At 40.8% G+C, this 24625-nt stretch overlaps 1 protein-coding gene across 1 annotated transcript; it reads right to left on the bottom strand.

The window, feature by feature from the left end:
• Positions 1-1028: 1028 nt before the first annotated feature.
• RMP24 (ribonuclease MRP subunit p24) lies at positions 1029-24245 on the bottom strand. The gene is made up of 5 exons (XM_088476341.1): positions 24105-24245; positions 17757-17779; positions 15614-15813; positions 2889-3094; positions 1029-1795 (listed from the first exon to the last, which is right to left on the bottom strand). Exons 1-5 carry the CDS (start codon positions 24176-24178, stop codon positions 1636-1638), a joined length of 663 nt encoding a protein of 220 aa, XP_088332467.1. The 5' UTR covers positions 24179-24245; the 3' UTR covers positions 1029-1635.
• Positions 24246-24625: the final 380 nt, after the last annotated feature.

Raw genomic sequence — 24625 nt, 5'->3', positions numbered from 1 at the left:
ATATGTACAACATAAAGAAAATGTATAGGACAATTTATAATAAAGACAAGAGCAGTTGAATAGTCAAAATTAAACTGTGCTTGTATGTATTCAGTGGTTTTTCCATTATTTTTAGATAAGGCGCACAAGCATGTCCTGTTGCATTCCATCTAAAGTTGGTGATGTCCAGAACGCTCAGATTTTTGAATTTTTTTTTTAACTGTTCAAGGACATGTGTTTATGATTCATTCAACAACGAACAGTATCCTCCTACTCAGTGTGTCATAAATTACACAAGAAAAGTGCACCAAAATTACATGTGTTTTCCCAGCCGTCTCATATGCAATCAGCAGAATCCTTTATTAAAACAAGTGCTGGTCTCCACTGTGCCGCTATATGCAATCAAGTTCAAAGCACTCACTTATATGAAACATACTTCCAACCAGCGTTTACATTTGGCTTTTTTATAGAAGCAATACCTATGGAAAGAATTCCTCTAAATTTGCCACATTTTATTTGCATTTCAGAGCTTGGGAAATCTGACATCACAGCAGCCCCCATAGAAATGGGGGCTGATGATGCTGTCAGAAATGGAGGCACTGTGGCAGCTAACAGAGATATCTGCTGCAGTACCTCCTTGTTAAGTGATATTTAAGATTTGCGCTTACCCCCCAAAAAAGGGTGTTTCTGGGGATAAGCCGAAAATATACTTTAATAAATAGGTCCCATAATCAGAACTACAATATCTCTACACAGTGGATGTCTTAATAGATAGTAAAATGGATCTTGCAACAGTTGGAGGAAAACCTTCTGCATGATACCTAGAAATTTGCTGTTTACCAAAGGTTAATCAGCCAGCCTTAGGGAGCTCAAGATATATTACAAAGAAGAGTCAGATGAAATTGCAGTGTCCATATGTGCAATAGTCAGCAAATACATTTTACAGCCACTGTACACCCCAGTATAGCTTGCTTGCCATACTGAATGAGGACTGAACACCCAGATGTTAAACTATATTACATCAAAACATGTAGCCATTTTGGTTTATCTTAAAATATTAACTTTATTATATGGACAAAATATAATAGAATGCAGTGCAACTGGATGCCAATAAGACAGTAATAGTTACCCTGGAGGTAAAAAACCTTACTAAGTGACCTGAATTTATTCAGAGTATATTTTCTAGTAAATTCACAATTATCTGAAAATAGCGTGAGACATGTAAATTTCCCCCATGTTCTAGAGTAATGGTTATGTTTATAGACAAAAAATAAGAAACCATTGTTGTGCATATTGTGTGCTTCTCCAAAAAAACTGGCACAGTTCGCAAACAATGAAGTAAAAAAAAAATCTTAATTTTTGTTTATTTTGATTCAGCTTTATAGTCCATTGGGAAGCAGATTAGGTAGCACAGTAGGCAATTCTTGCCTTTGCCAAAATACGCTTTAGAAGGTGCAAAACACTGTTATGTAAAAGTCTTCCATAAAAAAAGTGTATTCTGATCAAAATGCAAACAATAATTCAGAATTGTACATCATGTGTTCACAACAATAATTCTATTAATGATGCACTGGTTAATGGGTACATAAATTATTAGTAAATTCAAACAATCCTGCAACATAAAAAAGCTATTTATTTACTGTATATATATATCCATCAAGAAAGAGATGTTAGGAAATTCTGCAAATCTCCCTTTTTATTTGGTTCCTTCTTCTCTTGACTAAGGAGGATTTTCAATCTTGAAAATTGAAATTTGCCCTTCTTTGCAGACTTTGCTGCTGCTGCTGCTGGTGAGGAATGGGCAGAAGCGCATGACCTACAAAATATATAGGCAGTGTTAAAGGAAAAAAAAAAATAGCTTGTGCCATAATATATAACTGCATTCAACAAGCACTTACAAAATAATGTAGGACATATCAAGCTGAGAAGACAAAGCCATTTTGCATCTTGCTAATGTTGTACAGATGATACATATAATGGGGCTTCATGGTATTATATTGCAATGCTGATGTAAATGAAGGCACTTGATTGTATAGTAAGTGTGCCTAAAGCCGTCCATACACGGTGCGATATGCACCTTACAAAGAGACGGGGGTTGACCTAACACACAAGCAGCCTACAGTCTAATAATATATTAAGACATATGCCATTTACTTGTATTACCAAAAGGCTACAAAGTTTAAAAATGAAATGTTCCTAATCTATCAGAAATCAATAAAGACCACATTATTCACGATAAATGGAATAAATTATTCATTGCCATTAAATACAGCTTGAATTAAAATAAATAAATAAATCTTTCTGTGATGACCAAATATTCCTTTGTGGTAAACCAGTACCGATAATTGCTCCATTCTAAACGCCATAAATACAGTAGCAGTACATCAGCATAAACCCAATTCACAATGATGCTTCATAGCAAGTTCTAATATTACCCATCAACTCATAGCAGTTAATATAAATCATTTAAGAAAATTAAAAAATGTGTAATTTCTATATCAGTATACATACACACATATTATATATATATATATATATTTAAATATATATACACACACACACACACACACACATACACACACACATTTCAGAAATAATTGGAGCGCACACAGCCAATATGTAAAAAGAAGGTGCCAGGTCAGAAATAATGAATAGCAGCAACAGGTCCCAAACATACTGGAATGAACCAGACCTGCACTCTGTTCATATTCATCACCAAAAAGACATTTTAATATGCCAAAAGAGACAATATAGCAGCCTGCTACATTGTCTCTTTTGGCATATTAAAATGTTTTTTTTGGTCTGGTTCCTTCCAGTACGTTTGGGACCTGTTGCTGATTTTATATATATATATATATATATATATACACACACTAACATTTTTTTTTTTAATAAAGCATGCTATATACCTGGGTGTTAGTACAGGGCTCTTTCCTTTGGAGCTGAGCTTTTCCTCACTGTATGAAAGGTTCACTTTCCTACTTGATCCAGATGTTCTCAAGTCAGGAGAACCAAAACTTCGCTTTGTCTTGGGCGTGCCAGGACCATTTGAGAGAATAGCTCTGCTTTCACCAGGATACTTGGAAACCATTTTGCATGTATTGCATGTAACCACCTAAAACAAAATATGTAGTACATAAGACTATAAAAACATACAGTAATGGGAAGGAAGAAAGTACTCTAAAATTACAATCCCAAACCATGTGGGAAGATGTACTAAAGTTCACTCAAACATTAGAGCACTTTTTTAAAAACTTGTTACTGACAACATGTGACAACTCGGAGGAAGTCTGCAGTAGAAATACTGAAAGGTCATGCTACTTTGACCAACAACCCTACTTCCACATATTCTACAGTTATATACACACACATTATTTAAAAAATAAACATAAAATGATCAACACAACTTGGAGGGGGAAAAACAAATACCGAAGTAAAAGTTGCCATTCTATGGAGAGATAACAAGGAGCACCAGTTCAGCCTGCAGCTCTGTCTGGTTTTCATACAAGAGTCACTGATTTATATAGAAGTATTGATGGAAACCCTAATGTGTCAATATTAAGCGAGGGAAAACCATATGTACGGATGTTCCACTGTAATAACAATTAGTACAGTTAATTCTATCAAATGTAGTCATAGTAAAAATTACACTAATTTTACAGTATCAGTTAAATACATAGAGCATACTTCGTAGATATAAGCCTGATTTAGTGGCAATTGTAAATAATTAAAATGATCATTAAAATATGCAATATAAGCAGGGGTACTTTATCAGATTGTTGAAATTAAAAAGGGCTCAATCTGAAAATACTGCATTTTACAAGAACTTTACTTTTCTTAAGTATATTATATTTTAATCAAATACAGATTGAGTCTTCTATATCCAAAATGCTTGGGACCAGGGGTATTTTGGAAAACGGAATATTCCGTATTTTGGAATATTTGCATATAATGAAATATCTTGGGAATGGGACCCAAATATACACACAGAATGCATTTATGTGTTATATACACCTTATTCACATAGCCTGCAGGTAATTTTACACAATATTTTCAATAATTTTGTGGTTCAAACAAAGTTTGTGTACATACATGAAATTAATTTGTTTCATATACACCTTAAACGCACAGCCTGAAGGTAATTTAATATATTTTTAATCATTTGCGCCTTAGACAAAGTTTATGTACATTGAACCATTAAAAATCAAAGGTTTCATTATCTCAGTCATGCCAAAATGATTCCGTATTTCGGAATATTTGGATATGGGAGACTCAACCTGCATAACAGTTAGGAAATGATGTCCTTCTATAGATATTGACATGTGATTAATAAGTAGTTTTTTGTTTTTTTAATCTTCCAAGTCAGTTCCAGAAACATGATATAATGTTTTACTTTGAGTTTTATTATATCACTTGCCAGTTCCATCAAAGCATGCACACTAACATATAGTCAGGCCAAAATTGGTATGTATGGAAGACTTTTCCCCTATATAATTCCCATTCATGATGGAAGGAAGTGGTATTCTTTAGTTTTGGGTGGAGCTATATTTTAATATGCTAGAACTCTATAAGATTAAGAGGATCATAAGTATAGAGCATAGTAACAAAGTCATGACTCATAAGTTACAGATATGTCCTCATAAATCTAGCCTCCTTGCGAATTAAACAGCCCATCTAATCGCGCCATGAGGTGAACTGACTCGGCAGCACCGAACGTCTTTTTGCGCTATGTTACAGTGTTACAGCGGCAGACACTGTACCATAGCATTTCACATGCAGATACACCTGCAGTCGCTCACAGAACATAGTCATGCTGCATATCATTTTAATCAGCAGAAGCTGCGTGTGCTAGCTATTTGCATCAATGTGTGAATTAGACGCATTTGAATGTAAAAAGTCAAATGAAAAATGGAAGATGCTTCTAAGGACACATCTGTAAGACTGTACAAAAGGTCAGTTTATTAGGTAAGCGGTTTTGAAAGCAGAATCCTAACGCAGCACCAAATGTGGTGGCATATATGAATGAGGAATAACTGCTAGGATTTTCATGCAAAAGGCATATCACAAATAGGCTAACTCTGAAATGACAATCCTGGAAGTGGATACAAACTGAAAGAAAAGCTAGGCAATCTGCTTCTAATGGAATAGAACAGTGCTGAAAAAAGAGGCATGCCAGAGTGCAAAACTCAGTGTACCTAGTCACGGATATGGCAGAGATCAATTTCCACTATTGTCAGGGAAAAACTAGGTACAGTAGCACTGAACTAAGGTAATCAAACACTAGACACCAGATTACTGAAACAACATTCCCAAGTCATATTCCTGCAGTTTCTAACTCCAGTGTAGAGCAGTGGTTGAATGTCACAAGATAATGTAACATCCTATCTGATTAGGTGCATCCAGTGTGTACATTTTTCTAAGGGTGATGCATCTAAGAAGCTAGTAAACCAGTCACTCTATGGACTATAAGTCACCTACAGGGCATGGAAATGCAAGTCAACAGATGTCACCCATAATAACTTACAATGGGTGTTATAATGCAACTAATGTTATCAAAAGTTGCTCAATATCTCCAATTACAGATATTTGGAGAAGTTCACACATACAGGATTTACTTTCCAGAATACAGGAGATTAAGGTTTGCCAGATGAGGGGTAATTCCATACTTTGGAGCATTATTCATAATACTTATTGGATCAAATTTGAAATTTAGACTTTTTTTTCACAATCCTACTGGCATTACCCTGTATCAGTGACTCTAGGAGGCACATATTGACAGCTTCTGTGTGCATGACATCATCATTGAGGAGCAGTAATTTGTTTACGGTTTTAAATGTGTTTAAAAAAAAAAATCTGGATTTTGGAACACTTTAGATTTCTAGTTCAACACACACACACACACACACACACACACACACACACACACACACACACACACTTGCTACAGCTTCATATATTAAATCAGTAGTTTTAAAATTAAGTACTTTGAAAACCTTTTGTCACCATCATGTGGAAATCAATGTGTCCTTCTAGGTAATTGCTGCATATGCAATTCAGGATCGTTTCTAGACCAACTGGAGCCCATGGTGAGAATTTCCTTTGGTGCCCCCCTCACAAACTCACTGCCCCACATAGCCTCTCGCACACTCACTGCCCCCATACCACCCCCCCATACTGGGCACATCTGGTACCCCCCCTTACTAGGCACACCTAGCATCCCCATGCCAGGCAGACTTCGCACCACCTCTTCCCTTACTGGGCACACTCTGCGCCAACAACTTCTCCCTCATTTCTGGGTACAAGTGTGCCATTTCTTTTACTGTCAACCAGTCAGAGAGCCACCAGCTGCTGGTCACATTTGTCCTGGGGTCCCGCTACCAACTGCTACACAGCACGGACCATGGTGCAGACCAGTGAGAGGAACAAAAATAAATAAATCAAAAGACAGGAGTAGGAATGAATGGAAACAGTTAGAAGACCCACTAGGTCCCTTCAACTCGTCTCTCTTTCTGGGTATAGCTGTGTCCTGAGGGTCTCCTGCTGTCAGGCCTGTGTCGGCCCCTGCGCCCAGCATGGGAAATGTCAAGTATCCTCGCCTTGAAGCTGTTGCATCTCAGTAGCTATGGCACCCTGGAGAGAAGGCCTGGTGCCCACTAAAGACCTTCAATGTCCTGCAAATGCACCCGGCCAAACCCTTGCTCCTCCAGGATGCTATATATAATACGGAGGCTGCAGAGAAAACCCCGGGAAGGATAAGGAAGAGAAGAGGAATTGGGGGCATGTGCACCAGGGGAAAAGGGGCCAACAGTGGGACAGGAAGGGCTAGGGCCACAAAAGGAAGATGTTCGGCCAGAAACTAGCAATGTGTTCATAGTGATCTAAAAATCTCTCTTAAATACATGCAACTACAGCCTCAGCCTATACACCTATTGCATAAGTATAAGAGTTCATGACAGATGTAACAGACACCACAGAGTACATTGGAATCTGTCCTCTTCACTGCAGAGGACATATTCTAATGTGCTCCTGCAGTCACCACCACTCCGACTCCTGTTGTTGCCTGTGGCTTCGCCCCCAGCCTCTGCATAGTGCCTGGCGTCAGGCGAAGGAATCAACATTTTCTGACAACCGTTCAGCCGCTGGTTGGCGGTTTCAGACTACGATGCTAAAGGAGACGGCCCTCTCAACCTGTGCCTTGCACCTCTCCTGCAAATAAACAAGAAAAGAAAAAAAGTGTAGTTTATTTAAACACATTCCACCCTTCAAGTGAATGAAAGAAAATCTTGTGTCCTTTAACCCCTTAATTTCAGATGACGAGTCCCACTTTTCATCCACATGTATACTAAAATTTCAGATGACGAGCGGAACTCATATACTTTTCATGAGGTAAAAAAAGAAAAACAAAAAACTAAAACTTCCCCGCCGACTGGCAAGATTTCCAGGAAGAGCAGTCGGTGTGCCCGCCGACATCTGTGATTGTTTAGAAAATAAAAATAATGAATGAATGGAAAAAGGTGTGGAAGAGACTTTAAGACCTTCTATCTCCCCCACAACATAAGATACCAATTTGGGGGCACCCTTGTTAGAAAGAGGAGAGTCCACTCTTTCAAACAATATGCCCCCATAGAAACTTATGCCTGGCGATCAGTGATCACCAAGAATTAATTACTGCACTACTGAAAAATGTTGGATCCCAGGGATGGGGGAAGATCAAGGACACTCATAGGAAAACCATATTTAAAAGAGGGGTTGTCTGGTTATCACTGGACATGGTTACTCTACGGAAGGCCATCATATTTGAGTACAGCAAATTGGTAAGTAAAAACATAAAATTACACATCTCTGGCTGATGTCTCACTATGGTCGGCTACTAGAATGACCGGTATAAGGAGCGTAGAAAGGGGCTCTAGACTGCACACCCAAATAGTAATGAAAAGTGCCGCCATGCTGAGATTTTAAAGTAACATACACAAAAAACAAAGTTGCAGATGCACTATGCGATCATTACTGTTCACATTTAAATTTATTAAATATAATTTCAGAGGTAGTTAGCATATCAATGGCCAATGATACGGGACTGCCCACAAGCGTCAAGGTCACCTCATTGAGCAGGTCTCTAACACTCTGGGGTTCACATCTGTAACGCAGGGAACCCCAGAAGACATCTCAGCCAAAGACCTCCCCAGAGCATCACACAAAAAAAGGGTGACAGTGAAGTGTTAAAGTATCAGGTGTGTAAAACTATCTAATAAGGAATAATAAAGGTAAAATATGTGTGAAAAAAATACATGAATAACAAACAAAGGTAATATACAAATTGTCTGTGTATTAAATGGTGATGCCCTGAAGAGGTCCAGCCAGAACAGCTCAGGGGGTCCCACGCCCAAACGCTCACCTCAAATAAACTGACACTAACAATATAAGTAGGGCTTACTTTAGATTATGCCTGTTGCAGTCAATACTAGGTCCCTGCTTAAAAACATATATGAGGGGTTGGGGAAAGGGTGCAAATCTAGACTGGAGCAATCTCAAGCTTCAGATGTGTGTATAAATACACATAATATAGAGTATAGGGAGGGGCTCTAGACTGCACACCCTAATAGTAATGAAAGGTGCCATCATGCTGAGATATTACCTTTATGTTTGCTCAATGAAGTGACCTTGACGCTGGTGGGCAGGCCCGTATCATTGGCCATTGATATGCTAACTACCTCTGAAATTATATTTAATAAATTTAAATGTGAACAGTAGTGATCGCATAGTGCATCTGCAACTCTGTTTTTTGTGTACGGTATAAGGAGCATGTCATATAGTGAAGTCCAACGGGAAAAAACAGGATGAGTGTGTTAGCTATGTGCAGGTATGATAAGCAAGACTACACCAGGGATAGTCCACGGGGAGATGTTAACCCCTAGATGAGTACAATAGAATAAGGTAGCAGTGGGAGGTAGAAAAAAAATGGCATTTGTTTGTGTGCTTCTTTTTGCCAGAGTTATGCAAACCACAATTAAAATACAGTGCAATAAAGCAATGGTGAGCTCAAAAGATACAGTAGGTAACAGGGTTGCATAACAATTGGATTTAAAAAAAAAAAAAAAAAAATCGGATTTATTTGATTTAAATCAGATTTTTGGATTTAAATCAGTTTTTTTTTTTTTAAAGTAAACTGTTTAATTTTAGATGTTTACACCTTGCTTTAGTAATACAGTAACAAAATGAACACAGTAATAGAATAAATACACACTAAACAGTTGCACCAAGAAGTACAATTAGGCTTTGAAATTCACACAGTTGTTTGAGTCGGAGTCAAACATGTACGTCTTTGTCCACGTCCTCACGTCTGTCCTCAACAGAAAAGGCTCTGTAGCATGCAACCATCTTAGCTGCTTTTTCATTTTTCAATCTGAAGCGCGTTTTGGATTGTACAAAACCGTACGTTAAAAAGATCCTTTCAATTTGAAACTACGGTAAACATCTGCTTCAAAAGATTTACTACAGAAGTGTCTAACTGAAGTTGAGCTGCGTAGGACATCCACCAGGCTAGAGGAGATACTTGGCGTAAAGTGTCCACTTCAAACATGTATGGTGCAAATGGTTTCATGGATGCACGAAAGTTGATGATGACGACCGGCATTATTTGACGATTATTGGCATGAGCAAACTCTATAGCAGTCTCAATTTCAGCAGGACTAAGCTTTTTTCCCCTGTACTTAGGATCAAGTAGATTAGTCAGCAAGTGGGCATCTGTGAGTGCAAATTTAAGTCTTGCCTTTGCCATCTTTACTACATTTCTGTGGTGTCCAATCTCTTCAAGATCATCTAACAGCTTTTTCCACACTTGTACGACCTCACTGATTGTGCAGTTGCGTCTTTGTGCACGATCCAGGGCTACAGCTACATCATTTGATTTAAATCGTTTGACGTACCAAGTAAGAGCTGATGGAGAAAATGTCCAGGGGATGGAGCAGGGGGTAGCCAGATTTTCTAGGTACAGATCAAAGTAGGAAAGAGTTTAGGCATCCCCATGTGGCAGCAAGTACATATCACTGCAGGCAGCAGACTGAAGAAGGGAGGGGTGGACAACAAGTAGCAGGTTGCTGGGGAACATCAGGATAACAAGGCCAAGACCACTGCCTCACATGCCAAAAGCAGCGCAGAGTAGAAATCAGATGATCACAGTAGTCAACAAAGGAACCATAGGAGGCAGTATCAGGTGGAGAACATTGATCAGGAAGACCTGGCCAGAGCTGCAGCCTCAATGAGCACCAGAGGTCCTTGGTGAGATCCTGAGATGAGCAGAGCAGGAGACCAAAAAAGTGGAGGGAGGAATTCCAGAGGGAACATAGGCAGATGGAAGCTGTGGAGGGTACAGAGCGGTGTACATATGGCTGACATCACAAACTGGAGTAATTGCGGTAGGCAAGATGGACGAGGTCCGGAGTGATGTGGGTAAACCAAGGTAAGTAGAAAGGCTGCTAATCGGGAAGAGGTAGGCAGAGCAGAACATAGTTGTTGCCAAAAAATAATGGAATCCAGGGATTGTTTAAAACTGGGTCCCAGGAAAGAGCACTGCTCAGGATCTCGAAGTGGAACTTAGACCTAAGGACATGAAGAATCTGGAGATGTTCTGCATGGAGGGATATCAAAGATCCCACCAAATGCGTTTTCAAGTCTTTTAAAATATAATAGGCAAAGCTCTGTGCTGTCATCCATGCCAGAAGAAGTTACAACAAGAACTTGAAACAGAATGTCCTATAATTGTAAAGCTGATGTTTTAGCAGAAATAATTACTAATACCATTTGTTTTTAAAGACAGTTTTTTACATTTTATAGGCAGAGGAGACAAAACACATCACTGGATCTCTTTGAACTTGTATTCCCTGAAACCAGGAGGTTTACAGAACTTCCTACAAGCGGGTTGTTTGTGAGAAGTTCACTACTGAGCCCTAAAGAAGCGGCCCCAGAAGGGTAGGATTGGCAAACTACTAAATGCATATGTGTGCGCTTAATTGGACTGACCGAGGTAGATGCGTTTCTCTGGTTTGTGACTGCATTTTTATCCGGAATGATATTGAATTACAGATGTGCTGAAGACTAATTTATGTGAAGAATAAGTGCTGCTTATTGATCTATATACAATTCAAGATACATATCCAGGGTTATTCATTTTATATTTAGCATGACTACCTAAAATACTTGAATTCAGTCATCATTTCCAAATACAGGTTTAAAGTCCAGGATCTGTTGCTGCATATTAACCCCGATTTCAATTTACGATCGATCTTCACAAGATAAGTTGACTTGAACTGCCTTAAGATTTTTTTATTTTTTTTTACACTGTAGTTAAACTTCTAAATATAGGTTCACAGTCCCAGATAATGTACTGTATAGAAACAGCACATTCTGGTATGTTATACTAATATCCATGTTTTTTTTGTGAGAATACATTTTGTATGTAATAAAAGTCACCCAGTGCAATTTAATTTTTATTTGTATACAGGTTAGAGGATTATTGTGATAAATAAGAGTGAAGCGGATTTTGGATGTTCAGCTGAATGTCCTCTTAACATAAAAGATGGTATTCAATCTAAATTGACAATGTTGTCACCTTTATGCCATTCATTATTATGTGTGATTTTTAATTTCTAATGCTTGCTGTTGCAGTGCTATTATGTTGAAATACCTTCTCATTCAATCTTTTCCTGTGCTAGCTAGCTATATATTTTTTTTAACTGCTACTATATGCTATTTTATTGTATGAATTGTTTTTAATAAATTTGATGTTATATTATTTTTTAACCACTGTTCTCAGTCATATTTTAATGTTGTTTGGAAACCTATGGTCGCTCTATTACCCTATTCTTACTTAATCACTTGTGTGCAAAGGCGACTTACCATCGCCTATTTTACTTAGGGGTGAGCCGACGCCCTTTTGTTACATATAGGAAGTGTCAATAAGGCCGGAGTTTCCTATTTATTGTGTGTTATAAAAGCCTATATATACATATATATAAGTCTCCGTTCTTTGTAACCGGAATCCATGAAAAGAAAAATAATCTAATGCCACAACATACACCATACTGTAGTATTTTTAAAACTAAATTATTCCAGAAAAACTTAAAATTATGTGCTCAAAATATAGAAGGTTGAAAAGGCTTATTTGATCAACCAGAAGATTTTCTGCTCACCATAACCAGACTCCGACAAGGTTCACAGTGACGTGGTAGGACATCCAACGTATTTCATTGCCAGGACTTCATGGTGCCGAGGGAAGCTGGTATTGTGGTTTCCAAGTACCAATAGGCCATTGCAGCCATTTTGACAACAGGTCCATGCATTCTTAAACTTAACATGTCAAAGACTGAGCTGATCATTTATTTATTTACTACCAGTTATTTATATAGTGCACACATATTCCGAATCTTCATCATCTTCCCACCCTCCTGCATAACCACATAACCCCTCCCTCTTCTTCAAACCACACATTCAGAACATCTCACAGTCCTGCCATCTCCATCTCAAAACTATTTTCCAGAATGAGACCCTTTCTCACACTGGATGCTACTAAGACCTTCATCCACTCACTGGTCATCTCCATATTGGACTACTGTAATCCCCTCCTATCTGCCCTTCTTGACTCCCACCTCTCTCCACGCCAATCTGTCCTCGAAGCTGCTGCCTGGCTCAACTTCCTCTCCAAGCGTACTACATTTGCCTACCATCTCCTACAGGCCCTACACTGGCTCTCCTACCCCTTCAGAACCAAACTCAAGCTTCTTACACTCACTTACAAAGCCCTCACCCATTCCTCTCCCATTTACATCTCTGATATAATCATCCTTCACACTTTAGCCTGCCCTCTTCGTTCCTCAAATGAATGCCACTTCTCCTGCCAATTGATTACTTCCTCCCACTCCCGCCTCCAAGATTGGGCATGTGCTACTCCCTACCTCTGGAATTCTCTCTCTCTCTCTAACTCTTCACCTCTCTACAAAACTTCAAACGTGCTGACCCAATTTTTCACCAAAGCTATCCTGCTCTCATCCTAACCCACGCCCCCATGGTCAATGTCACCTGTCTGCCCCTCTCACTTAAAATAACCCAATGGAAGGGGGAAGCAAGGGAGACCCAAGCACTGGTGTGTATACTGTATATGATGTTAGCTAAGAAATCCATCAGCGGGCAAAATATCATGCCTCTTAGGGCCAATTGTTGATAGATCCCTGGAGGTGCACCTATGAGAGTAAAATACAAGCAAGGAGAAAGAAAGGTACTGTCTTTGTTTGGGACACTCACCTTATTAGAGATCATTTAAAACATAACGTTTATTAATGCAATATAAAATACATCACATCAAGTGAGGCGAATAAAAACAAACAAAAAAAATAATACCATTTTGGTTAACAGGTCTGGATTATCAATAACTCGGAAAACAAAAATTGTGTAAGGGTATCCCTCACTATAAAGTAGTTATGTAGATCCCAAAGACAGTGTGTCAGTAAGTGTAATGGCTTAATTCAATGTGATCTAGATGTAGATCTTTAAAAGAGCCGAACGACTGTAGGAAAAGGATAATGATAATACCTGTAGTTTACCAAAGACAAATTGTTTATTTTTTGTATTTCATTATCTATTTAATTATCCACTGTCCTGAGGTACAGGGAAAAAGCCCTGGCATCAAGTGGCATGGGGCTAGTTGAAGGCATGGTGGGGGAACCCATGCTGCAAGGACCCCCTCTATATTTCCAGCAGCCAGTGTCTATGTGTGTACATACATACAGAAAAAAAAAAAAAGAAAATGGGGGCGTCCGTAGTATATTACAGGATGTTTAATTATTGCAGTTAAAAAAAAAAATCTCAATCCTGTGGCTTCTCACATAAAATCACAGGAATCTGAGGATACACTACACACACACATTTTTAGACCATTACTATGTATTGTCATGATTGGGAGGCAAACAAGAATGTTTCCTCTGGTTATATACGTCCTTGAAATCTTTATATGTTACACACTGACACACAGGAGACTGGAGATCCCATTGTCTGCCTGTCAAACTAATGAAAATTGATCTGGCAGGAAAACCCTGTTGGTATAATCTGTCATCTCACAAGTTACATAAATGTAGAACATAAAAGGATGTTATATAGATAAGCACCAAGCAAATGGATTTACTACATATAGGAAGGTCAAAGAAAAATGTGAGCCATCACACTTTTTAATTTCACAAAAACATAGAAGGTTAAACTAGCAATCTATCCGATTGGAAGTATACAGTACTATAACTGAACAGTAAAACTACCAAAATACGAAAAACTACTTAAATACAACAAAAAAAATAATTTTCACAATATAAGTAAACAAATATTATGAATTAAAATACTGCATGGCAGAGCTTTTAAATCCATCTGACAAATTTTATAGCTGCAAATCCTGGCATTTAATCAAAACAATGTTATATGTATGACAAAGATCCTGCTTTTTACAGATATATTGTCTCTTCTAATTCTCCAAGACATTAAACTGTTGAGAGGCTTGTAACACAGCTATGAATTATCACTCTGGTCGATTCTGGAGGGCTGCTCTCCAGGACGACGGTGGTGCCGTAAATTGTGTCATCACTGTTCATCCCCACAGCATTTTGAAGCAAATCCCTGCATTACAAGGCTGTGAGAGGCTATTAATGACGTGATTTGTATTGACTCACGTCATAACAGCCTCTTGCCTTACCCACCTCACCCAGGGGCGTATCTATTATGACTGCAGGGTGTGTGGTGCACACGGGCTCCTGGGTCCAGGAGGTCCACACCGCACACCCTGCACCTATTTAGTAAATACGTACCACTCTGGAGTCCCGCGTCGGCAGTACCATTCTTCTACAAATCGCCTGGAAAATGCCCGCCACAGCCAATTTTCCCGCGGTCTTGCGCAGTGAGGTGATCACCGGGACCTGCGCTTGCACAGTAGAATTCGGCATAGCACTAGAGTATACTCTAGTGCCCGAAGTCTGCTGCGTTTAGTGCGCTGCCAGCAGCCGGGCGGAGAGGAGGGGGCCCCAGAAGGAGACTGCTTTCTTCATACGCCCCTGACCTCACCCAAGAAGTTACAGCAGGGTTGTCCAGTCTCCTAGGGGCCAAAATACTCTCACCCACATTCCAGGAGAGTGGGCAAATATTTATGAGATTAGTGCTACAGGAACTTCAGCTCACTTCATTTAAATAATGCCCAAGGCGTTATAGTAGCAAGTACAAGATTGTTTTGTAGCTGTTATATTTTTTCAAGAATCATGTGTTTATTAACTATACATTGTTTATTATTATTATTATTGCAGCGTTGAAAGATGTAGTAATAATAATAATAAACTGACTGGTATTATTTAAAAGGGAGTAATGGGTGTATAAGAGGAATTGACAGATAAAGGGGGAAATGTATACAACATTCTACTGTGCAGACGCTGCTTATAGCAACCAATCAGCTTCTACTTATCCTTTTATAGAATGCACTTTATACATGCTAGCTAGAAGCTGGAGTGATTGCTGTGGGGAACTTCCCCACTCTTTAGAAGGTTTGATACCTAGAAATATGTCTCTACTATATGTACAAATGTAACAATGAATGGTTTCATGAAATTATTACCAATACACTGCTTGCAAGTTTGTATTTCCTAAGCAGCTTTGTTTGCTTCAGGTTTAGTCTGTGGCTTTTTGCTTCTTTTCTTAATAGACTTTCAATACGTGGTGTTATTTTCATTTTGGGCTTGAGACGAACTTTGTGGTTACCAGGCATAAGGATTTGGAAACAGAACGTGCAAATCCCTTTTTCTTTACTCTTCACATCTATGATACAAAATACATAGAACTAATAGGTAAAACATAATATACAATGGCAAAGTCTGCCAACCCTGAAACAAGGTGTCTTGATGAAGATCTTTATACAGATTGAAACAAACATTGATATTACACTATATATGTAACACCAAAAATAATGGGCCTGATTCAGATTTGGGAATAGAGTAGGATATTGCAAGTAACTGTGAACCTGGACAAACCATGTTGCAATGCAAAGGGTGCAAATACATTATTTTTTTTAGCATGTGGGGTAAATACTGGCTGCTTTTGCATGTAGCCCACAAATACTGGACAGCCTTATTTTTACACTGCTATTTAGATTTCAGTTTGGATACACCCCTCCCATACCTACATTTCTCTGCACATTTTACATCTGCCCCACCTGCAATGCAACATGGATTCACCAAGATACACAGTTTCTTACTCTTTCTTGCTCTATTCCCAAATCTGAATTATGCCCAATGTGTCCCTACAGTCCAAAACAAAAAAATATTAGAACCAAGAATCTCAATAGTAATGTTCACCAAGCATTTCAAAATAAACATGGCTGCTTGATTCTTTTGTACCAATAATAAACTCCTTGTTTATTCCGGAAGTATTATCTGGACTTATGCATATCTCCACTATTCTGAAAATATTAGGGAGCTCATACATAAAGAGAAAAAAAAGAACAGCTTACTACACAAACATAAAATGGACTCGTACAATGTAGAAAAAGAGTATATGCTTATCTGCCTCAATGACTGATGTACCACAGGATCAATTCCAATGCGTTTCGACCTTCTATTGTCTCTAGGGCAGTGGTTCCCAAACTTTTTTGAACCGTGGCAACCTAGAGTATCAGCATTGTTTTTACGGCACCCCCTAAGTCAAAAGTTTGTTATTGAGAAATTCAGGTTGCCACGGCGCACAGTTTGGGAACCACTGCTCTAGGGATTTCACCATCTGGTTTATTATTATTTTCAATTTTTTATTCATATATTTAATCACTATATTGATTTTGCATGGGAGCACTTTCACAGATATCTTTCAGAATTACACTATTTATCCCCTTTTATGGTCCACATATAAGATGACAACAAATCAAGGACAGAGGAATGAAGGAAACTAACAGTGCTGAGAAATAAACACACATACATGACACCTTTCTATGCTACAGTAGCTCTTCTGCGGGATATGGCGCAACGTGCTAGCTTTCGCTCCCATCAAGAAGTCTTGGGCGTCCATACCCTGTCACCAGTTGTCCTTTCTTGGGCCACATGTTTCCTTATTCACACAACTTCAAGAACGGTGTTCACTTTCTGCCTAATATATCCCATCCCTTGACAGGTGTCATTGTAACAAGATAATCTGCTCCTTATATGCCATCAGACCCCTCCACATGTCCCGTATAATCCATATATGACCATCGGAATTCCTCCCCCATTCACCTTTGAGGCTGGTGCCCATGCAGAGAGGTGGCACAGGCCACTTTCCTTCTCCGCTGCCAACATAGACTCAGATTGTGATCTACTCACGTTCTCCTGCAGGTTCTCCTCCAGCCACTGGCACAACCCTGCTTCTATCTTGGAGCCAGATGCTGTGCCACCTAAATACTATGGATTGGTGACCCCTGTCTAGACCAATATGGGCAGAATAAACTTCTATGCTACTAATAATTTACATACTGGACTCCTAGAATACTGCTTTTTCAATTACACATACATACATACATACATACGGGATGTAGTTTATATCCCAGCTGTCGGGATGCCGGCTTTCAGAATGCCGGCACCGGAATCCCAACGGTAAGTATTGGGGTTAGGGGAGGGTTAGGATACTTACCAACAGGTGTTGGCATCCTAACCCTGTTGGGATGCCAGCGTCGGGATTCTGATCGCCGGAATCCCGTACCCAATCCATACATACATACATATGTAAGATATACTCACTTTTGAAAGATGGGCAAAGGGACCTGAAAAACAGCAAAGCATACAAATAAACACACTGTTTTTTTCTTTCAATAAGGTTTTTCTAAATGATATTGTTAAATATTAGATTAAAAAAATAGAATGAAACCAAGGTATTCTGTGCACTGGATATAGATGGACTAGGTAGACAGGAGGAGTGACAGGGGTATTATATCTAGAGATGAGCGGGTTCGGATCTCAGAGATCTGAACCCACCCAAATTTCGGGGATCCGGGGCGGTCCGAGCACAGCTCGGATCTCCCTGCCTGCCCTGGATCCCTGACCTGAGGCAAAACCTTGCGACCCCTCTATCGAGTCGCGAGGTTTTGTTTTGAGCGGGCTTAACGCTGATTGGCTGAGAGAGCCGTCTGTCATGGTTCTCAGCGTTAAGCCCATTGAAAACAGCACAAAGGATAAAAAGAAGATGGCGCCTGCCATCCCCCGCCGCCTGACACCGCCGGAAGCCCCCGCTGCCGACACCTCCACTGGTAGCACCACCGCTGCAAACGCTCCTGCTCTGCTGCCCAACGTACTGAGGACACAGTCAGCGACCTGCCGACACTCCCACACTGAGGACACCACTAGCACCCCTGCACTGCAGACACAGTCAGCAAACCTGCACTGAGGACACCGCTGGCACCCCCGCTCTGCCAACACCCTGCATTGAGAACACCCCTGAACTGCCGATACAGTCAGCAAACCTGCACTGAGGACACCGCCAGCACCCTACATTGAGAACACCCCTGCACTACCAACACAGCCAGCAAACCTGTATTAAAGACACCGCTGACAGCCCCGCACTGCCGACATCACCGGTACCCTTTACTGAGAACACTGCCATTCCATGCACTGAGGACACTGCCAGCAACCCCCGACTGCCGACACAGTCAGCAAACCTGCAATGAGGACACCGCTGGCACCCCCACATTGCCGACACAGTCAGCAAACCTGCACTAAAAACACCTCTGGTACCCTCGCAATGCCGACACAGCCAGCAAACCTGCACTAAAGACACCGCTGGCAGCCCCGCACTGCCGACACAGCCAGCAAACTTGCACTAAAGACACCGCTGGCACCCCCGCACTGCCGTCATCACCGGTACAGTTCAGCGAGGACACTGCCAGCACCGCAGCACTGCCATTCCATGTACTGAGGACACAGTCAGCAACCCCGCTCTGCCGACAATGCTGTCACAGTAAGTGCACTATTGGTGTATCCAACCCACACTGTATAACACACTGTATCCGTGTTGGAAATTAGAAGCTGAACTGCCACATGTTAGTGCCGCCCATTGTGTCACTTAGCTTAGTCAGCCAGCTAGCTGGATGCAACCTTTTGGACTTAACTAGATGAAGCAAATAATATTGTGAGGTGGTCAAAATTGATTGGAAATAAATGTTATTGAGGTTAATTATACTGTAGGAACAAAAACACTCATTTTATGTGAATTTAGCTGTTTTTATGGGTTTTTTAAGAAAAAAATCCAGATCCAAAACAAAAACACGAAAACAAAACACCAATGAAAAAAATCCAAAACCAGGGGAGATCCAGATCCGAAACCAAAACACAAGGGTCGGCGCACATCTCTAATTATATCCTATCTACCTAGTCCATCTATGGCAAGTGCACGTAATACCCAGGTTCCATTCTACTGCCAGGAAACTTAATGTGACTTAATTGACATCTGGTAAGGATATATTCCCCATTTTTATGTGCTTTTATTAAATAAAAGAACTTTTGAGTTATTATTCACACCATGAGTTTTCTTTTCCTATATACCGGGATGCTGATATCTACTCTATGATTTGAGCTGGTCGGACAAAGAAACCTTTATGTGCAGATACATCACTGTACTCATGTTAGCATTACATTTGTGTATATAATCTGGCTACACGATTGGGTGTGTGACTATTCCATTCTGGTGGTACACTGTCATCAGGAAGCTATCGGGATTATGTGAGAATTTCACTATCAACTTTTGGCACTTGACGTGGTTCCTTTTTTAATAGATATTTTATAACTTTTGGGTTTTTCCCATTTTTTTCTATTTTGGTATTTGAGCATCGGTGGAATCATTTATCGAAAAGATGTATTTGAGAAAACAAAGGACTGTCCTATCCCATTTCACATTGCTGTTGGACAATTTGAAGCGCATGTATGTTCTTTCTTTTGCACATATTTTCAATATTATACGAGTTGGTGATTCATTGTGTTTGAACTATTGCTGCTTCAGAGTGTGGCGGTTATAGATATTGTTTCATTTATTTGTAGTAAGAAAATATAATATAACAACAACTTTTGTTAGGTCTTACATTTTAAAAATTCAGTAAAGTATTATTGAACAATAATATAAAGAAAAATATATATAAAAGACACGAGATGGCAATGGTTATTTATTGATCATCAAGGCGACCACACAAACAGGAGATGTGGTGGCAACTATAAATACATAACATTTAAAGCTATACTGATCACCAACCACATTTTTAATGTGGATGTGAGGTAATATTAAGCCCCATTTCGCAATGTGAAAATATTTCTAAGTAATGTACAGTAAGGGCGAGTTTACGTAAATGTCTCCCATGCAGATTGTGGAAATATGGGTAATATTTGAGGGGTTAATGTCACTTCAGCCTGTACCTCATTTCTCACAGCAATAGAGTTGTTGGTATTATGATATAATACTTTACGCTTAGACCAAATGAACAGTATGTACCAGATATGCTAGGTTTTATTGTTGTAACCAATTACAGCTTCCATATAACTACTGCACCCAGCCATGCTCTTATTTAACAGTGACTCCACCATTTATCAGGAAAACACTGTAACGTAGCATTTCACATGCAGATACACCCGAAGTCACACACAGAACATAGGCATGCTGCATTAAAATTAGCAGAAGCTGCTTATGTTGCCTATTCGCATCGCTGTTTGAAGACGCATTTTAAGGTAAATAGATGCACGAAAAGACGCTCTACGCTACCAAGTCAGTTGTAGCGTAACGAGTATAGATGTATGTGGACACATCTGTAATTGTTACTTGTACTCCGTTTATGTTTCATTTACTGTATTGTAATATAATGTTCCGTAGACCCTCTACTGTCCTACTGTTGACGTATGTATGGCACTGCGGACCACCTGTGGCGCTATTAAATAAATTGTAATAATAATATAGAAGTGAACCAAGCATCCATGTTCATCCAAGGGCCTGCACCACTAGGTAACTAACCCTCTAAGAGTAACAATGTATATATAATTCAAGTGCACAGTCTGTCCCTTAAGGTGGCCATACATGGTCAGATTCAAAAGTTGGTCAGATCAGTTGTATTATTACCCTTGAAAATTCTTCCCTTCAGATACAGGACGATTTGTATTTAAAATGCAACTATTTCACATAAGACCATACAATTTGATCAATCACATCACATAAAGTGTGTCAATTCCTACACGATCAACTAGACGACGGCGGGGAAGCGCATCGGGGGTCGCAGAAATGATTGGTCTGTCCAACCTGTAGAAACTGAAATCGTGTGATCAATCGTCCCGTGTATGGCCAGCATTAGAGGATGGGGCGAACCGTCAGGCAGTGAGGCCCAACAGGGTTTTATCCTGTACACTGTGGGCCAGTCCGACCCTATGTGGACTGTTGTCTCTTATCAGACAAGTAGGTTACGAAATGCTACAGTCAGAGAAGTCAAGGCATTGGGAGTTTTATGCTCCTGAAGGACTAAGCAGCTCAGTCACGCTTTTACAAATGTTACACCAGAGTTTTGTCCTTTGTATGGCCTGCTGGAGCAGGGAGGATTGTACAGGAAACCAAGCCATATGGCTGAGACTCCAGGATCCAGGCGATGAAAGATGCTAGGAAGTTTCAAAAATGTGTTGGTTTGTGCATACACACAGTGTCAGTTGCTGGAGCCAGAAGGAAGCTGCAGAAGAGGGATCCTAATCGAACATGCCTCCAAGGTATAAAGAGGATGGCATAATCTAACAGGGGCCAAACTTGGAAAAAGCTTTGCTTTTCGTAGTTCGGTACATAGGTGTCAGACTGTAATCCCCATTAATAATAGGGGCTGCAGTCTGCAGTGTTAATTAGTATTTTGCAGATTTTTGTGAAATCTTTTGCATTAGGCAACAATTCATAAAATCATGCAGAAACTGTAGTGTCTACATAATTTCAAGAAACAAAAAACATTGATGAATAGCAAATGAAGCATGTTAAGACACGTATCCACTACACGACTAATGAACGACATTGTTATCGTTCATTATACTGTGCAGTGGATATTGTGCCCACACTGAATGATATGTCGTTCAGTGGCGGCACGCTCCCTTATCCCTGAACAACCTGCCGATATTGTCAGGTTGGAGAGCAAGTTCAGGCGATGACAGATGCCGACAACGACCAGCGAGAGCGCGCATCGCTGGTCATTGCCGGCATATCCACTGCACAATTAATGAGCGATAACGATGTCTTTATCGTTCATTTATATTGTGTAGCGGATACGCGGCTATAGTTTTTCATATATAAGAAACCAGACTTTTTATAGTTTGTGAAACATTCATTCATTCCTTAGGACTCTTACCAGTGCTAAAGGGTTGACGAGAAACTGGACCTGAGAGAGCTACTTCGATTGGATGCAATGGATGCATGGATCTGAGAGAGCACTGCACATGGGGGGGGGGGGGGGGGGAAATGTATGAAGCCCAGAAGCGGTATCAGCGCTGATATCGCTTCTCCCCGATGTGTGATCGGGGGTCTGGGCGGTAAATGACAGGGGCTCTATGCGCCCCGTCATTATCGGCGCTGCTATCTATAAGATAGCAGCGCCGATAGCCTGGGCCATGTACGAACGGTCATATCACCTGACTGTTCGGCCCGCTGTAGCTGTCGTTATCGACAGCTACAGCCTGGCACTAGCCTATCCCCACAGCAGGGACAGCGCTGTCCCTGCTGCCGGCTCCGCGCGGGGATCTCGCGATACTTGCAAGATCCTGCGCATGCTCAGTGGAGCCAGCCGGGACAGAGACACAGGGACCAGCACTAGGCTGATGCGCTGTGGTCTCTATTGGGTAGCACCAGAGGGGGGAGGAAGTTAACGCTCCCCCTCTCCGACCGATGAGATGTTCTTACATCTCATCGGTAGTGCTTCCTGCTTCGCCTCAGTAAAGAGGAGAAGCAGGAAGCGTTATAGCGGCACGTTAATTGCCGCTATCATACATCTACCCAAATGTCTGATAGATGGTTGGTAAATCTCTGAATTAGGCCACAATCGGGTTTCCATGGAACTGCACTCTGCTGTAGAGATGAACATCGGAAGCCTGTCATCCAGGGGCCGGGATTCAGTTACCAAATTTTGTGGTGCGATGGCAGCTATAGCATTAAAAGCATTCAATGGTAAACTATTTAGACGGCTCACGCAGTGTTACAGATATCCATATTTGCACATGCGCAATGACCTCAGAGCACTGCCGAAGGCAGAGCGGACTGTCACTGGAGGAGGTGAAGCAGGACACTACAGCCAGCCAGGACATGCCAGCAGCAACCAGGGGCACCACAGCAGTAAAGATTTTTTTTTTTTTTAAATATAACAATCAGAAGACCATTGCTTTATTAGCATTTGATTATGACAAACATCAGAACGCCGCCATCAAATGGTAAAAATTACTACATGTGAAAGAAAAACATCACCACCTATGTTCATACCTACTCTAATGGGGAGATCCCAAAGTGGCATATTAGCCATAATCTGCCATCAGCGTGCTAGAAACAGCATTACATTGGGTCCCCAGGCTACCACTGACAGCGCCATCAGGAGAGCACCATTTCTACCTGCAGTAGTAATAGGCAGCTCAGATTTAAAATTTTCTTTTTTATTTATTTTATTTTTATTTAGAAAACAAATGAGTCAGCTGTTATATCATATTACTGTTGTCTGTCTGGTTGCGGATAGATCCCCTTCAGTAGATGTACCCTGACGTCACCAATTACTATCCACGTGAAAATAGTGGGAATAGTAACCTGTGGCGTCTGCACCGGCACATGCGGCTGCCATGCCGCTCAGTGTGCCTATTATTTATTACACAGTACACACTACTTGAGGGACGCAGCAGCCGGGGCACTCACAGAGTGAGCGCACGAGCCGCGATACAAGGGAACGGAAGCCAATCAGAACAAAGGAAGCCTCACACGTAACACAGTGGGCGGTATAAACTGCAGCCAGCGAGTTGCTACTGGCTCACTTCTGCAAATTATTGAGCCAAAATATGTATAACTACAAGTACTACAGCCGCCAATCACACACACAGAGCCAGCGCTGCTGTACTCACATGAGGTGCCGCGAGAGGCCGGGACACGTGTCTCTCATAGCAACAGCCGCTCCCCGCAGGAAAGTTTCCGTCATCGCGTCCCGATATTACCTGAGTAATGCAAGGCAGCCTACATCACGTGGTACGCACTGCACTTCCGGCTCAGACTATAGCCGCGGAATTGGAAAGATCCCCTTCAGGTTTTGTACCCTGACGTCAGCAGGCACTGTCTAACGTCATTCCTTACCATCCAAACGTGGGTAATGTCTAAATCCCCTTCATGGCGAGGACCTTGACATCATCAGTTACTGTCCAATGTTACTCTCTACCATCCACGTGGGCATAGATGGGGAATATAATTTTGTGGTGAGCGTAGCGAGGCAAGCCTGCGAGGGGACAACCTTCTTCTATTGATTGACTGTATGGGCATGGAACCGCACTTCAGCCCTCACTGACGTCACTTCCAGGTCCTTAGCACAAAGGGGAAATAAGCTCTACCCATCCAAGTGGTCATAGAGGGGGAATACAATCTTGTGGCGAGC

This window comes from Taudactylus pleione, unplaced genomic scaffold (genome assembly GCF_031769625.1).
Source record: "Taudactylus pleione unplaced genomic scaffold, aTauple2 ptg000186l, whole genome shotgun sequence".
NCBI lineage: Eukaryota > Metazoa > Chordata > Amphibia > Anura > Myobatrachidae > Taudactylus > Taudactylus pleione.
Note: the sequence above shows the minus strand (reverse complement) of the source record. Positions and strands in the feature narration are given on the sequence as shown.

What these genes read in the sequence shown, in the direction of transcription:
- RMP24 (XM_088476341.1), bottom strand. Translation starts at nt 24,178, where the DNA reads ATGACGGAAACTTTCCTGCGGGGAGCGGCTGTTGCTATGAGAGACACG. An exon ending in GGCCTCTCGCGGCACCTCAT is followed by an intron (nt 17,780 to 24,104) that starts GTGAGTACAGCA and finishes GCTGTTTTTCAG; the next exon opens with GTCCCTTTGCCCATCTTTCA. An exon ending in CCTTTGCCCATCTTTCAAAA is followed by an intron (nt 15,814 to 17,756) that starts GTGAGTATATCT and finishes TTTGTATCATAG; the next exon opens with ATGTGAAGAGTAAAGAAAAA.